Source organism: Zonotrichia leucophrys, chromosome 4, assembly GCF_028769735.1.
Source record: "Zonotrichia leucophrys gambelii isolate GWCS_2022_RI chromosome 4, RI_Zleu_2.0, whole genome shotgun sequence".
Classification (NCBI taxonomy): domain Eukaryota; kingdom Metazoa; phylum Chordata; class Aves; order Passeriformes; family Passerellidae; genus Zonotrichia; species Zonotrichia leucophrys.
The window spans coordinates 42,756,329-42,770,290 of record NC_088173.1 but is presented as its reverse complement, the minus strand read 5'-3'; the positions used below and the strand labels follow the sequence as shown (position 1 = coordinate 42,770,290).

General features: G+C 48.8%; 1 protein-coding gene across 1 annotated transcript; it reads left to right on the top strand.

Moving 5' to 3' along the window:
- The first annotated feature begins 10,918 nt into the window (after positions 1–10,918).
- STBD1 (starch binding domain 1) lies at positions 10,919–12,523 on the top strand. The gene is made up of 2 exons (XM_064712354.1): positions 10,919–11,156; positions 11,267–12,523. The coding sequence occupies exons 1-2, from the start codon at positions 10,919–10,921 to the stop codon at positions 12,067–12,069; spliced, it is 1,041 nt and encodes a 346-aa protein (XP_064568424.1). The 3' UTR covers positions 12,070–12,523.
- Positions 12,524–13,962: the final 1,439 nt, after the last annotated feature.

The window sequence follows — 13,962 nt, the reverse complement described above, 5'->3', positions numbered from 1 at the left end:
TGAGATGTAAAGCCGTGTTTCATGTCAGGTACAAACAGGCGACGTGTGTATTTGTGAATGCGAAATGTGTGGACCCCGACAATGGAGAGCTGTGAATTATAATAATAACTGAGGAAAATAAAGCATGGAAAAAGGCCTTTGAACCTATCTTTTGTTTGCAATTAACCCTGGTTGATTTAGGAGCAATGGAATTAAGGTGTTAAAGATGTTGCTTTTTGCTTGCATTTAATCCACAAAAAGCTCTGCAATAATAACCTTCTGAAGTATAATTTTAGAATATTACTTGTATCCTCGAAACTATAGCTTTGGAACATATATAAAGGAAATATGCTTATCTCACTCCTTATTGAAGCAGAGAAAAACAGCTTGAAAAAGGAAGATGAACATTACCTCAAGGATTTATGGTTTTGACCAAAGGGAAGCTGGACATCACTGTTATGAGATTTAGAGTCTCTGCAATTAAAAGGTGGACACACATCTGGGGAGCTGGACCCCACTAGATGGGATTCGTCTTTCTTCTTTCGGAAACTGGACCGTCACCATCTGGGGATACTCCTTTGAGATACATCCTGAGAAAAACTAAATCACTGTAGTGTGTAGAATTGTGATGTAATAAGTTGGAATAAAAATTGCTGATGAGTAAAAGATTGGAAATAGAAACTGCAGAAAAAAAACTGATGAGTACCCCTATAAATACCTGTAACCATCAATTATCGGTGTGCCGTTGGACAGAAAACTTCCCCCACTGTACCCAGTGCTGTATTGCTCATACTTTACCATATTAATTAATAAAGTGATTGCTGCTTGAATATTGGCCAGTCAAGCTTCTTATTCATAACAAGCGGGATGCTCTGCTCCACTTCCCCACCCAGCACTGCCTGCAACAGAGCGATGGATGTCATGCCAACCCCCGTCCCCCACGGCTTTCCTGTGGCACAAGAGGAAGGCAAGCCCTGCGATATGGCGCTGCCATCCCACGCCCCATCAGCAGCACCAGTGTTCCCTCAGTCACAAGTCAGCTCCCTGTCCAAACCACGAGGCTGGCAGCTCCCAGCTCCAGCCTGATCCCACTAATGCCTTCCCGAGCAGGAGGGCAAGTGGCCTATCAGGTGGATTTCCTGCTAGGATGGACTGAAGCATCTTCCCTTAGAAAGGCTTCTTCCTGTAATTGTGATTGCAGTAACAGTGTTATGTTACTGTGTGCCCTTTTGGATATTTTTGCTTGTGAGAGGTTCTGAGGTCACATGTCACAGCTGTTTGGAAAACCAGAATTTTTGTGGTTCCACCCATACAGTTAAATTTCTTTCTTTTTTGTTTTTTTAAAGGTTGTTCTGGCAGCATTCTTTCATTTAGCTTCTCATTCCAGAGTGGTGTTCTCAGCCCTGTTTCATCACCATTTCTCCAAAAACCAAGAACCAGAATACATAATTAGAATCTGGTTTTGAAGATTAATTTAACTACAGCAATAAAATATTCCCCTTAGAAAGAATTCCCACAGAAGAGTATTTCTCTGTAAAACATAAACGTAACCTTCACTGTAAAATATTTTAGCTGAACCCTGGCACAGATATTTATAGATCAAGCAAAGACTCCTACAGAATTTTGGGTTTGGTTAACTCAGCTTTTTGGCTTTTTCCATAAAAATCTACCCATGTGATGCATAGAATCACATTGTTTCTCCATACAGATTTTCTAGATTCTCAGTGGAATTATTTTCTTTATTTTGGCAAATCATTTTACCTTTGGAAGCCAGGGAAGTGCTCAGCAGCCATGATACACTGCAAACACTCCCTTGAGGAGTGGCTCCAGCTCTGGAGTGCAGCCTGGGAATGCAGTGGGTGCACTGCTGGCTCAAGGCACAGTTGTGTGTCATAATTCCAGATCCCTGAAACAAGCAGAGGCACATCTTCCCTTTCCAGGACCATGATGGTGTTGCTGAGACAAGAGGCAGACAAGGCCCATTCTGGAAAGCATGGATACAGTGAAATTGTCTTGTCCCATGCACTGGGAATATCTTGAATAAACATAAAAAGCCAGATTTACTGAGGTTGTGATGTGGCTCATTCAGTTTGTGCAACACCAGGTGCTCGGCTCCTTGGAGTCTATGCAAAGCAGGAAAAACTTGTAAGGGAAGGAATTAGGAAATCACACAGCACAGTGTCAGCCAAATCAGACCAGATCCCAGAAATCCTTAATCCTCTTCCTGGGGGTTAGCAGCTGTCAGACATTTCTCCAGAGGATGTTTGATGCTGCCCAAGCAGGGCTGGAACAGCACTCAGGAGGGTGGGGTACTGCTCCTGGTCTCTCTGTGTCCATCCCTGGCACTTGATGGATCTCTGGGCTTTGACACCTGAGATAGAAATCGTGCTTGCCCTTACTTAACCACCTGCCACTGCTGACAGACCTGTTTACACCCTGTCTGACTGCTTCACACCCAGGCCCTGCTTCCTCAGGAGCTGTGACCTCAGGGCACACACAGACACCAAACAGCCTCTCCAGGACCCAGAGCAGTTTCACCTCAACACTGAAAATGCAGCTGTAACAAGAAAAGTGCTTTAGCTGATAAACACTCTGCCAGTTTCTGTCTCATCTCCAGTTTGGATAGGCTTGTCCACTCGTGTCCTGCTGTTGCATGATGTCTGCAGTCTGCTTCCTTCTGTGGCTCTGTGGTACCTGGCTGCCCACCTCATCCACACAACATAAAACAGGGAACCTGCAGGTCCTTCCCACTCCCAGTTTGCTGACAAACTGAGCCTGTGCTGGCTGCAGTTCCCAGCAAGGGCCAAGAAGGACACAGCACAAGCCTCGCATGCAGGGCACACTCCCAGCCCTGGAGGAGCAGCTCTTGGGAAACACCCAAGTGCATCAGTAACACACAAGGAAAAGCTTTCCAGAGGCTTTGCCCTTCTGCTTTCCCTGCACAGCTCACACATGTCCTTGTTGCCAAACAACTCACACACACTGTGGGTATCTAGTACTCTATGCTTAATTAATAAAACAACATAATAATATCCATACTACTACTACTAATTTAACCTAGTTATAAGATCCTGATTTCAGCTGAGAGTTGAGACATTTCTGAAAGGTTTGTAAGTGGGTAGTGATCACATTTCACTGTCTCAAGCTTCAATTTCTTCTTCCCAAAGAGCAAATTAATTGCTGGCAGGAAAGCAGTTCACTGTAGGGCAGAGCTATGCTGCAATTACAGGGTCCGTCAGCGACCTTGGAAAGGGCTGGGACTAAAGTTGGTGCTTTTTGTAAGAGCAACCTTTGCTCTTGGGTTAGAAACTGCTTGATTTCCTGATTTGGGACAGTGACCTCCCAGGAAATGAGACATTTGCCTGCAATAGCACTTAATTTAGCTTTTGAGGAAGTTATTACTTTTAACTGTTGTGAGATTAGCAGAAAAGTGGTTTTCCCTCTGAAATCTGGGCCTGTCCCTCATGTTTTTGACACTCCCCAACTAAATAACCACAGCCCTCATGGATTGTTAGCCACTCACACACACCTGCATCTGGTAATTGATATAGGCACATTTTATATTCATATGCACACAAACATATTCTTCCTAACTTCAGCTGTACCAAAACTAGCAATGCAGCCACTCACACCCCTCAGCTACTTCTGGCTGGGGCTGCTGCTCCCCTGACTCACCTGCTGGTGCAGCAAGAGCTCTGTGACTCAGGGGTGCCAGGCTGTGCTGCCAGTATGGCACCGAGCATCGCTCCAGGCCACCTTTTCCTCTGCACCCAGACTGCTGCCCTCCTTTTCCAAAGCTGAATCCCTCATTCCAAACACCTCCTTCCCAGCACTGGCACACAGCAGAGCTGGAGCCCTCCCTGCTGAAGCAGGAAATGCCTTCTGGGCTGGGAGGATGGCACCAGTGGCTGTGGAACAGAGACCTTGCTGGGAAAGGAAGGCAAGGATGACTGGGAGGCTCTGGCAAATGGCACTGTCTGGGTAACTCACACAGGTTTGCTGAGGGCCTGGCTTGCAGGGCCAAGCCCATCTTATCAGTGAAGCTCCCCCTGCCAGAGTTTTACTACCTTAATTCAGGTTTTAGCTTCTGCAATGCAGATTGCAACAGGAAGAACGCTGTCTTTTCAAGTGCTTGATCTGATACTCTTGAGTGTTGCCCACAGAGACTGACACAATTTTCCAAGCCCTCAGTTTTCTGTACAGCCCTTGAGGCAGCTCCAGGATGAACCAGGTTTACTTGTTCTGCTGCTGCTGAGTGCTGCAAACAGCCCTGGACTACTGGGAACATCCTCTGCACACCAAGGGATAAACACAGGTGTGGAAGCAGCCAGGGAGGAACCAAAAACACAGCTGATAGAAGCCTATGCTGTTCCCAGCAGCAGACCAAAGGAGAACCTGGCAAAAAAAGCCTGGAGAAATGCAAAACCAGACCAGGATTGTGCTCACTCTGGCCTTACAAACAAGCAGACAACAAAGCCCACATCACCATAAAAATGTGTCTCTGTTTTTGTTCTAAGAGAGCTCTAAGGAGTGGGTAAGGTTTCTGACGCATGTGATTAAAAGAGTCAGGTTAGTCATGCAGGCCAGGTACTTTTTATCAGTCACACAATTCCCCATCAATGTCTGACACTGCAGAGCAGTGACTTGACCCTCCAGCCCTGAAAACCTCTCCTGATAACCCTGGATATGACAGATGTCATGAAGAACCTCTCACTCAAACGGAATCCATGGTGAACATGTGTTTTTTCCCCTACAGTATGGCATGCATGCCTCCTAAAAACGGGAGGATTCCAGTCTACAACCCCCGGCATGGACACTCCAGCCTCTGGCCCAGACCTTCCCCAAGGGAGGGGGCAGAGAGACACATGTTACATTTATTTGCCCCACTTGGGACTTGGAATTTCAACCTGCACCTAGTTTTAAGGGAACTGCATGTTCTAGGGAGCGCACATTTAAAATGGGCAAACCAATGGCACAAGTTTCCCTCTTCTGAGAGTCCTGTCCCACAGAATTGCCACTCTGACATGCAGAGGTGAGGGAAGCTCCGTAGCAGAAACTCTAGGAGTCTCATTTTCACCTTTTTGTAGCCTATTCTCAAGTGCTTTTCGATCTGAAAGAGTTCAAGAGCAGACTCCAGCCCTCTGAAGGTCTGCTGCTGCATTAAAGCCTGGATGCACACTACCTCTGCACACAACTTTACTGAGGAAAAGGGGAGCTCTTGCACAGAGAGCCAGGGATTTTCATGGTCTCTGCTGACTGCATTTGAGAGGCGCTGCAAACCTACAATCAGAGTCTGCTTTGTTCTGAGCCTGTCTTATGCCACAGACAGAGATCTTCCTCCATTCCTAAAGTAAACACAGGGATTGAAGGCTACAATTAGATGATCTTGCCAGCCTGCATCACATTATTATTTATTCAGGCAATCAACTAACTCTAATTAAAAATCTGCAGTGTAAGTATCTTCTAGCTAGCAGCACCAGTGGCTCCAGAGCAGCACAGCTGAGCTCTCTGAAGCCTTCCCATGCACAAAACCTGGGGTGGCTGTTCTTAAAGTGCACCAAACTCACTGCCACAGATGAGGAAAGACCAAAGTCTCACATTGGAAGCCTCTCCCCGATTCCCAGTGTCCACTGCACATAAATGCACACTTGATAGGCCTGGAATGAGTCCTCTTTATCCTGCAGCCCCTGGAAAACAAATGCTTTGTACGCCAGCCTGGATACAAACGGCTCCTGTCTGCCAGCTCAACAACGGGGCTCTGTGTGGGACAGCCCTCAGCTCCCACCCCGGGCCACGGCAGCACTGCCCGAGGGCATGGCAGCCACCAGCTCCTCTGGAAATGTGCCAGAGGCACAGCTCCCAAGCGACAGGTCGACAGGTCGGGAGGAGGATGAGGGAAATGCTCTGCAAAAGGGTAAAGGAAAGAAGGGGATCCTAGGGGTCTAATTCTGGCAGGGAGGCTGTGCAATCTCCTGTCTTAGGATCTGTTTTCCCTGTACCCCCCAGCCCCTGAGGACAGTGCAGAGCCAGGCTGCAGCACGTGGCTCTGAATCCCTGCAAAGGCAAAGCTCTGGCCCCACGATGTGGGTGTTATCCCAGTGCAGTAAACAAAATCCCAGGACTGTTTGGGTGGGCAGGAGGCCAGGCTCCCTCCAGGACAGCTGCTCACAGCTGCTGACTTCAGAGCTGCCTTCAGCTGTTTGTGTCATCTGCTCAGCACAGAGGGGCACTGAGGAGAAAGGGAAGGCAAACGGTGCCTGACAGCAAAGCCAAGCAACCCAGCACCCTTGGGCTGTTTCTTGGTCTGTGCTTCTCCCAGAACCCAGCTCCTCTGTCCCCATTCCCTGCCAGATCTCAGGCACCAGCCCTAGTGCCCTGTTGCACTTGGGTGCCTGCCAACCTCAATTCTGAGTATTTAAAATCCTAAGTATAGGCAAAAACAGAGCCAGGCCCTAGGATGGGAGCCACTAGGCTTCAGCACAGTCTGCAATACCTTGTGTAGGTCAGCTGTGTCCCTTGGCACTAAAGGGAGCACTTTGGGGAAGCAAAAAAGTGCCCCTGCCACAGTTCTAGCATGTGACCCAGGCCTCGGGATGGAGCCACTGCATCAGGTGCTGGCTCAGGGCCCGCCCTGCCCTCTGCCAAGACTGTGTGGGAAAGGACTTCTTGCTTTCCCCTGTCACCAGAGCCAGGCAGCACATGACTCAATGACCAGTGACATCCCCCTCACACACTGAAGCCAGCAAAGAGGAACTAGAGGGGACAGATTCAGAACAGGACCCACAGATTTGATGGCAGAACAGCACTTCAGGGCACACTGAAAATTCTGGCTGCAGTCTGCTATTCCCTCCCTGGCTTGTAATTCCAGGGAGGAAAAATATCAACCACCAGTGAAGGCACCTCCCTGCAACTCTGTGATGCCAGACCAGTAATCAAACTTATTCAGGCCATGAAGACAAGCACTACCATTAGGGCTTACAAACCATTTGGTCGAGTTCTTTCCCAAGAATCTCCACAGGGTAAGCGGCCAGGCAACACAGAAAACAACAAAAAAACCACCCCCACTTTGAATTAAATAATGTGATTTATAAAACAATACAACTTTCTTGCAGCTTTCAGGAAAATAGCACCTAAAATATGGAGGCATATGCACCCATATTCAGAATTTCTAAAAAGGTTTGGCTTAAAACAAAGAAAGAATGTAAAATAATACCACACTTCACCTGTCTGTCATGCTGCATTTCCTATGGGCCTGGCAACATAAAGAATCCACATGGAAGTCAAAGTCCACGATGTCTCCAGGATGTGCGACAACCATGAGAGGCTGTCAGCAGGATTTTGCTGGGAAATTTCATTTATGATTCAATTTCTAAGAGCTGCTGAGTACCACAAGTTCAGTGAAGTCTGAGATGAGACAATTTAGCCAAATATATCGTACTTTGGTTTATGCCTGGGAGGATGTAAAAAGGAACAGGCACCAACCACGAAAGGGCACCTGGAATGCAGCTGTACCAGCTGGGGAAATGGAGGATGAAGAACCACAAGGTACAAAGTGAGACTTGCACAGACTGACTAATGAACTGAAAAAGCTGGCAAATAATGGCTCATGGGAAACAAACCTAGGAGGAAAAGGGATGTAGGAAAAGTTGTCATTGACACTACTGTCACAGCACAGAAATCCAGAGAAAGCATAGGAAATACAGCAAGAGACTGGCAAGGTCCCTTTTAGTTGCCTTCCAGATTTTCTTGGCTCATAATGGGAAGCAAGTCTGGATCTGGGGTGTCCTTATTACTAACCAACCACTTCTCAAGAAGTTAATAGCAACTGAGAGTAAGACTCTCCTCTCTGTTTAGGTGGGAAGAGCTTTTCCTGCCAGCCATACTCCTCCTGTGCCACCTACTGACTGCAGTGCAATGCTGCACAAGAGTGTCCAGTGCTCACAGCTGGGATACTACTCCAAACCAAATGGGGGAGGGATGGGGTAGAATGCCAGTCAGGGTCATGGTTTCCTCCAAAGTACATGAATACTTTGCCCTTCCCATTTTAGTACCTGCTTGGGTGGGGATCCAACACAGAAAGTATCAAACAAAAGCCCAGAAAACATCCATGACATCAGTCTTGAATTTTAGATTTTAACCTGGCTCCCAGGGAGGCTACTTCAGCCCAAGCCCTGGGGGTTACAGATGGGAAAAGGCAATGTGACATTGCTCCTTTTAACACCTGACTGTTTCCAGTTAAACTAGGAGAGGAATTCCTCGCACTGAAACAATCAGCAGTGCAGCAGAGACACTTGGCATCTGTTCCAGCAAGAGCTGCCTGTGGCACTTCCAGATGAGCCCACAGCACAACCACAGAGAGTAACAGAGCTCCCAGATTTGAATTTCTTATTTACTGACTCACCTTTCTGTTTTGTTCTGTTGCAGAACTGGAGGAAGCATCTTACACACACAAGGCTTTAAGAGCATTCCCTCCCCGGGATCAGAGGGTGGCCAGCCTCACAGGAGCTCCCCAAATACATCCCCCCAAGTGCCCCTGTCAGAGCCAGGAGAGTGAGACAGGAGCACACGGGTCTGGCTGAGCAGGCTCTCCGTTTCTCCCTGGAGATCCCCTGTCATCACGCTAGGTGGCACAGCTGACAGAGAAACAGAGCTCCTGTGAGACGCTGCCCTCCCCAACACCACCTCTGGCTGCTGCCTTGCTCACAGGGGTGGGAGAGCTAATACCTGCCCTCCTGTTTTGGTTTTGGTTCTGAAATGTGGAAAGGTGTCAGGCTTGAGGCTCCTGATCTTGGGCCAGCCAGCTGGGAATTCCACAAAGTCATGTGTGGCTTTACCAAATGCTCTCCTCCTTTCCCAAGACTCTCCCACTTGCTGAGCAAACAATGGTGCGACAGAGCCTTGTTCACAAAACACTGCTCTCCAAAATAATGTTACATCAGGAATGACTGAGAGAACAAATGAAGTCTTGAGTTAATTGGAACCAGAATTATGGCCCTGAGACTCTGAGAATTTGTTTCCTTGTCCCTCTGTTGTAACAGACACCATGTTTGATTCTGATGAAAGCCTTAAAAAAAAAAATCTCAGTTGCATTTTGGAGCATTTCTGTTTATCTGCTTTGTAAATCCTCTAAGGAGAGAGAAGTCTCCAAGCTGTACATGATATGAGCACTTGAAGAATTCCTAGAGGGGAGGGAACAAAAGCCTTCAAAGGGATAAGTTACTGTCTGCCATGGTCTGTGCATTTGCTTCAGAGGAGGAACCTCAGCCCCCAGTTCTTTCCTGTTCAGCTGTGCTGAGGGCTGGCAGGGGGGTGCCCTTTTCGTGTACTGCTACAATAATGAATGGGTTTTGCCTGCTGTGCTGCAGGGAGGTGACAGGGAAGCCTAAATTGCAGTGCACACATAATACTTACAGAACAGCAGCGTGGAGGTGCCCAGACTGGCAATCCCAGCTCAGCAAGGTAGTGCACAGACACAGAGCAGGGAACTGGCTGTTTTGAAGGCCAGGAAAAAAAAAGAATGTAAGTGAACAAAAAAATATCACCTACTCTGCAAAGTTTCAGTAGTCAGCATGGGCCATTACAGCAAGGGTTAGTTCTCAGCACCAAGCCTGAGGAGCACCTTGAAGCACCAAGAGTGGTAAAAGAGAGGGCACTCAAGCCCTCAGTCACTGAGAAAGTGCCTGGCTCCACAACTCTTTCTTTCCCCTGTGTCACCGAGCAGGAGATGTGAGCAGTGCACTTTCAGCCCATGCCAGCACAGCCCAGTACCAAAATAGATATTTTGACTTAAGCACCAGCTCAGCACTTTGCTGGAGGAGATGGTTCCTCAGCTACTGTGGTAAGCAAAGAAAGGGAAGATATTTAGATCATGAATTCTGTCTCTCTGCACAGCCACCCTCCTCCATGCCAGCCATGGAGGCTGCACACTTGTGCTTCTATAAATTCGAGTGACATTTACTGTCCCGTTAAGCTGAGGGGGCGCTGCTGGAACTGACACTGAAAGATAAAGAAGTTCACACACTGGAAATAGACTTACTGCGACATCCACTTAGCCATTCTCTTCTCTAATGAGATACTGGGCAAAAGCTCATCAGTGGGTTTTAGAGAGCCAGTCATGACCACACCTTTGGTCAGATAAAGAGAATGGATTTTAAAAAGGCAGCAAACAGAACCGAGTGGGACTGCCTCCCCCACTCCTTCCCTGCTGGTAATCTTTGGCGTTATAAACATTTTCAGAGTTTGTCACTCCAGAACTACCAGTTCAAAACACCAAGTCCCAAAGTGCATTTACTAAATTTCTCGGGTTTCTACTAAGATTTATCTGTATAACCTCTCCATTCTGAAATGGAGTTTGACATCATCACTTCAAGAGTAGTAAAATGAAAGTAAATTTAAGTAAACATCACATATCCTGTGCATTAATGGACTCTGAGCTCCTGATAATCCAAACAGCTTCCTGAGCATAACGCAGAAGCAGAGCAGGACAATGTTAAGGAAACCACTTGTAGTCATTAGAGTATGATGAAGAGGTTACAAAATCAGTGAATTCATCTCACTTTTCAAAGATACCAGAGCAGGACAAGATTGTTACCAGCACAAGCATTAAAATTATCAGCAAATCAGTCCCCCTCAGCACATCCCTGTAGGAGCATCTAAGCCCACCAGCACAGCTAGAATTAATCCTGCCCTGTGTGACCCTGTCTTAATAGGGAGGCTTGGACTTAGATGCTCTCCAGAGGACCCTTGCAACCCAGGCGCGCGAAGACTGGAAAACTTTCTCCGCTCTGACTTTGGGAGCCACGCCTTCCCACCGCCTTCACGGCGCGGCTCAGCCCGGCCCCGCCCGACCCGCGGTGGCTCCTCCCCGGATCCGAAGCCCTGCTTAAAGCGGCGCCGGGGGGGCGGCCCCGACGGGGTCCCGCTGCAGCAGCGCCCGGCCATGGCCCGCGACCGCGGCCCGCCCGTGCTGCGGCCGCCCCGCGCCGCCGCGCTGCCCGCCGAGCCCCGCGGCTGGGGCTGGCTGGGCGCGGGGCTCTGGCCGGCGCTGCTCGTGGGGCTGCTGGCCGCCATCGTCGCCTGGTTCTGGTACGGCGACAGCGACGGGCGAGCCGAGGCGGGCAGCGAGGAGGCGGCGGCCGGCAGAGAGGGGCCCCGGCGGGCGAGCGCGGTGACTGCAGGTAGCGGGATGGGGAGGCGATGCCGCGGCTGTCCCGGGCTGCCCCAGCCTGCGAGGACTTGGGTTTGCCGGCGCTCAGCTTAACCCGTTCTCCCTCAATGTCTCTTGCAGAGGATGCTGCGACGGGCAGGGGGTCGGGGTGGCGGGAGGTGGCGGCTGCTGCCCCGTCCGGCTCTTGGAATCCAGGAGAGGATCTGGCGGCTGTTTCAAGGGAAGAGCTTAACCACGTCCCGAGCGGTGCAGTTTTGGGCGAACCCGTGGACCTGGAGGAGCTGATCCCGAAGCGCGGTGCCACGGACCCGGGGGAGCATCCAGCTGATAAGGCCGGCAGCCAGGCAGGCGAACTGGAAGCCCAGGTGGGACAGGCAAGTGACGGATGGTGGGTGATGAACTTGGCAGGGGCCTCTGACAATGAATGTAAGGACAGAAATGAGGAGCAGCCATGTCAGCCAGCTGAGAGGAGGGACTTGGACCATGAAGAGTGGGAAGTTGTTTCTGAGCACCTGGTGGAAGGGAAGGATGGCAGCATGGAAGACTCAGACAGTAAGGAATGGGAAGTAGGAGACTGCTGTGATGGGGATTCAAAAGCAAAGCGAGTTGCAGCCGTGCCCCCCATGTTCCAGAACATCCACGTGGCTTTCCGAGTGCACTACATCACCCACTCTGACACACAGCTCATCGGTGTCACGGGGGACCATGAGTGTCTGGGCCAGTGGCACAGCTATGTCCCCCTCAAGTGTGACAAGGATGGCTTCTGGTCCGAATCCATCAGTCTGCCCGCGGACACCAGAGTAGAGTGGAAATTTATCTTGGTGGACAACGGCAAGGTCAGACGCTGGGAAGAATGCGGTAACAGGACCTTAGTGACTGAACACGAAGATCAAATTGTTCATCAGTGGTGGGGATACCATTAATGGGAAGGTGGAAGCTGCTGGTCTAATGGCAGGCCTGCCTAGGTGAACCACCGAGCCCCTAAACCTTAGGGAGGCTCCCCTTCTTCTTTAGGAGACCCTCTTGAGTGCAGAGCTCTGGAAATCCCGTATTGAACCATGTAAGCAGCAGATCTCTTTAGGAAATCTTTTGGTAACCTGAAGAATCAACTTTGAGTGCACGCTGAAGAGACACAAGGTAGGCTAAGAAGGCATGAGCAGCATTCCAAGCACCTGCTTGTCCAGGTGGATCTGGACCCTGGACTCAAGTGTTGCTTTGAGTGGGGCTATGGGAAGCATCTTGGTACCCACTGCTTGGGCTTGGGAAGCATACTGGGAGGTGTGGCTACCAACACTGTAACAGGAACTTAAGTGTTTTAATTTATGTAATGTACATTGTTATGTAAGGAAACAATAAACATTTTCAGATTGACAGTTCATTATCAGTTGACCAGTGACCTCACTCATTTTGGTAACTTTGATCCAAGTGAGCCACTTGACCTGAAATCTTAGTGCTAAGCAAGTGCTGAGAAGTGGCCCTCCCTCTTGGAGTAACAAAAGGTTGAACCCCAAAATAGTTCATTCTCTACCCCGTACTGTCCAGCAATCATCTCGGCTCAAATGAAAGGCTTGGCAGGCAGCTCCACTCCTGCTGAGGGGAGAGCAAAGGTCACAAAGGACTGTCACAGCTTAATGAATTACTTCGTCAGGGTGCGAGCAGGCTTTTATAAAAACCTGGAATGCTGTGATGGCCAGGGATTAGGGTTCTGCCTGGAACAGAGAGGGGTGGCATACTGATTAACAATACCACAGTATTGTTAGCAAATACTTGGCTTGAACTTGTAAATATTTTTTAAGCCTAAGCTTTTCACCTTGAATTTATTTTAAGCTGTGGCCTTCTAGTAAGCCAGATGAAGTTGTATGCTTCCAGCATCAGCTAGGTGGTATCTTTATATGATAGAAGCAGAAACCTGCCCTGCTTCCCTGCCTTTTGTATTTTTAGGTACAAATACATGCTGCCACTTGAGCAAGCTCCTCTCTCCATAATGCTGAACCAAGCATTACAAGACCAAGCCTGCAAACAACCTTTGCCTTGAGTGAGCTTGGTCTCGGAGAGCAGAGTTTTGTAGATCTGCAAGTATACAAATTACAGCTTGGAAGAGGTACTTCAAAAAGCACATCACTAAATGCCTCTGCTAATTCCTTCCTGCTCTGTGCAGTGAAGCAGCCTGGATGTGTGAAATAGAATGGCTTTGGTGAAAGACTGGAAGATGAACTTCAGAGCTGACCTCCTGCATCTGGTGGGTTAATGGGCATCCAGTTGGTGGGACAGTGCTGGGAAGAACAAGTGTTGGCAATGTTCTTACTGGGACTTGGATACCAGCTGTTCAGTGAGGGAGGGCTGAGCTGCCTGCTTCTGCAGACCTGGCCACAAAACAGCTCAAGGAAAACCTGGGAGGGTATTGAGGGGAGGGGGAGGAGGGACAGAGACTGCCAATTCCAACCTGCAATTTGGAATTTTCATTTTTTTATCCAGAAACTGAAGTGGATACTATAGGTAATATTCAGCAGCAATAGAAGGTGATCTTCAGAAATCCCTGAAGCTGCCGCCTGAGCGTATTTATACACACGCCTGAGGCTTGTCTGAGGAGATTAACTGTGCTATTAGATTAAGTTATTCACCAGAAAGCTACTTAACCTATGCTAGAATAGATTCTCTAATGCAATGGTGAACATGTCAAACAGACCAACCCCAAGAACTCTTTTAAATTGAGAACAACTTAATTTTTTAATTAAGCACCCTGCACTTTGATCCCACAGACAACACAGTCCTCATGATTGTATCACCTTGCTGAATGATCAGCTAGGGTTTCTACC

Bases quoted from the DNA above. Each gene is read 5' to 3' on its own strand.
- STBD1 (XM_064712354.1), top strand. From the start codon at position 10,919: ATGGCCCGCGACCGCGGCCCGCCCGTGCTGCGGCCGCCCCGCGCCGCC. The intron at 11,157-11,266 runs GTAGCGGGATGG...TGTCTCTTGCAG, and splicing joins GGCGAGCGCGGTGACTGCAG to AGGATGCTGCGACGGGCAGG.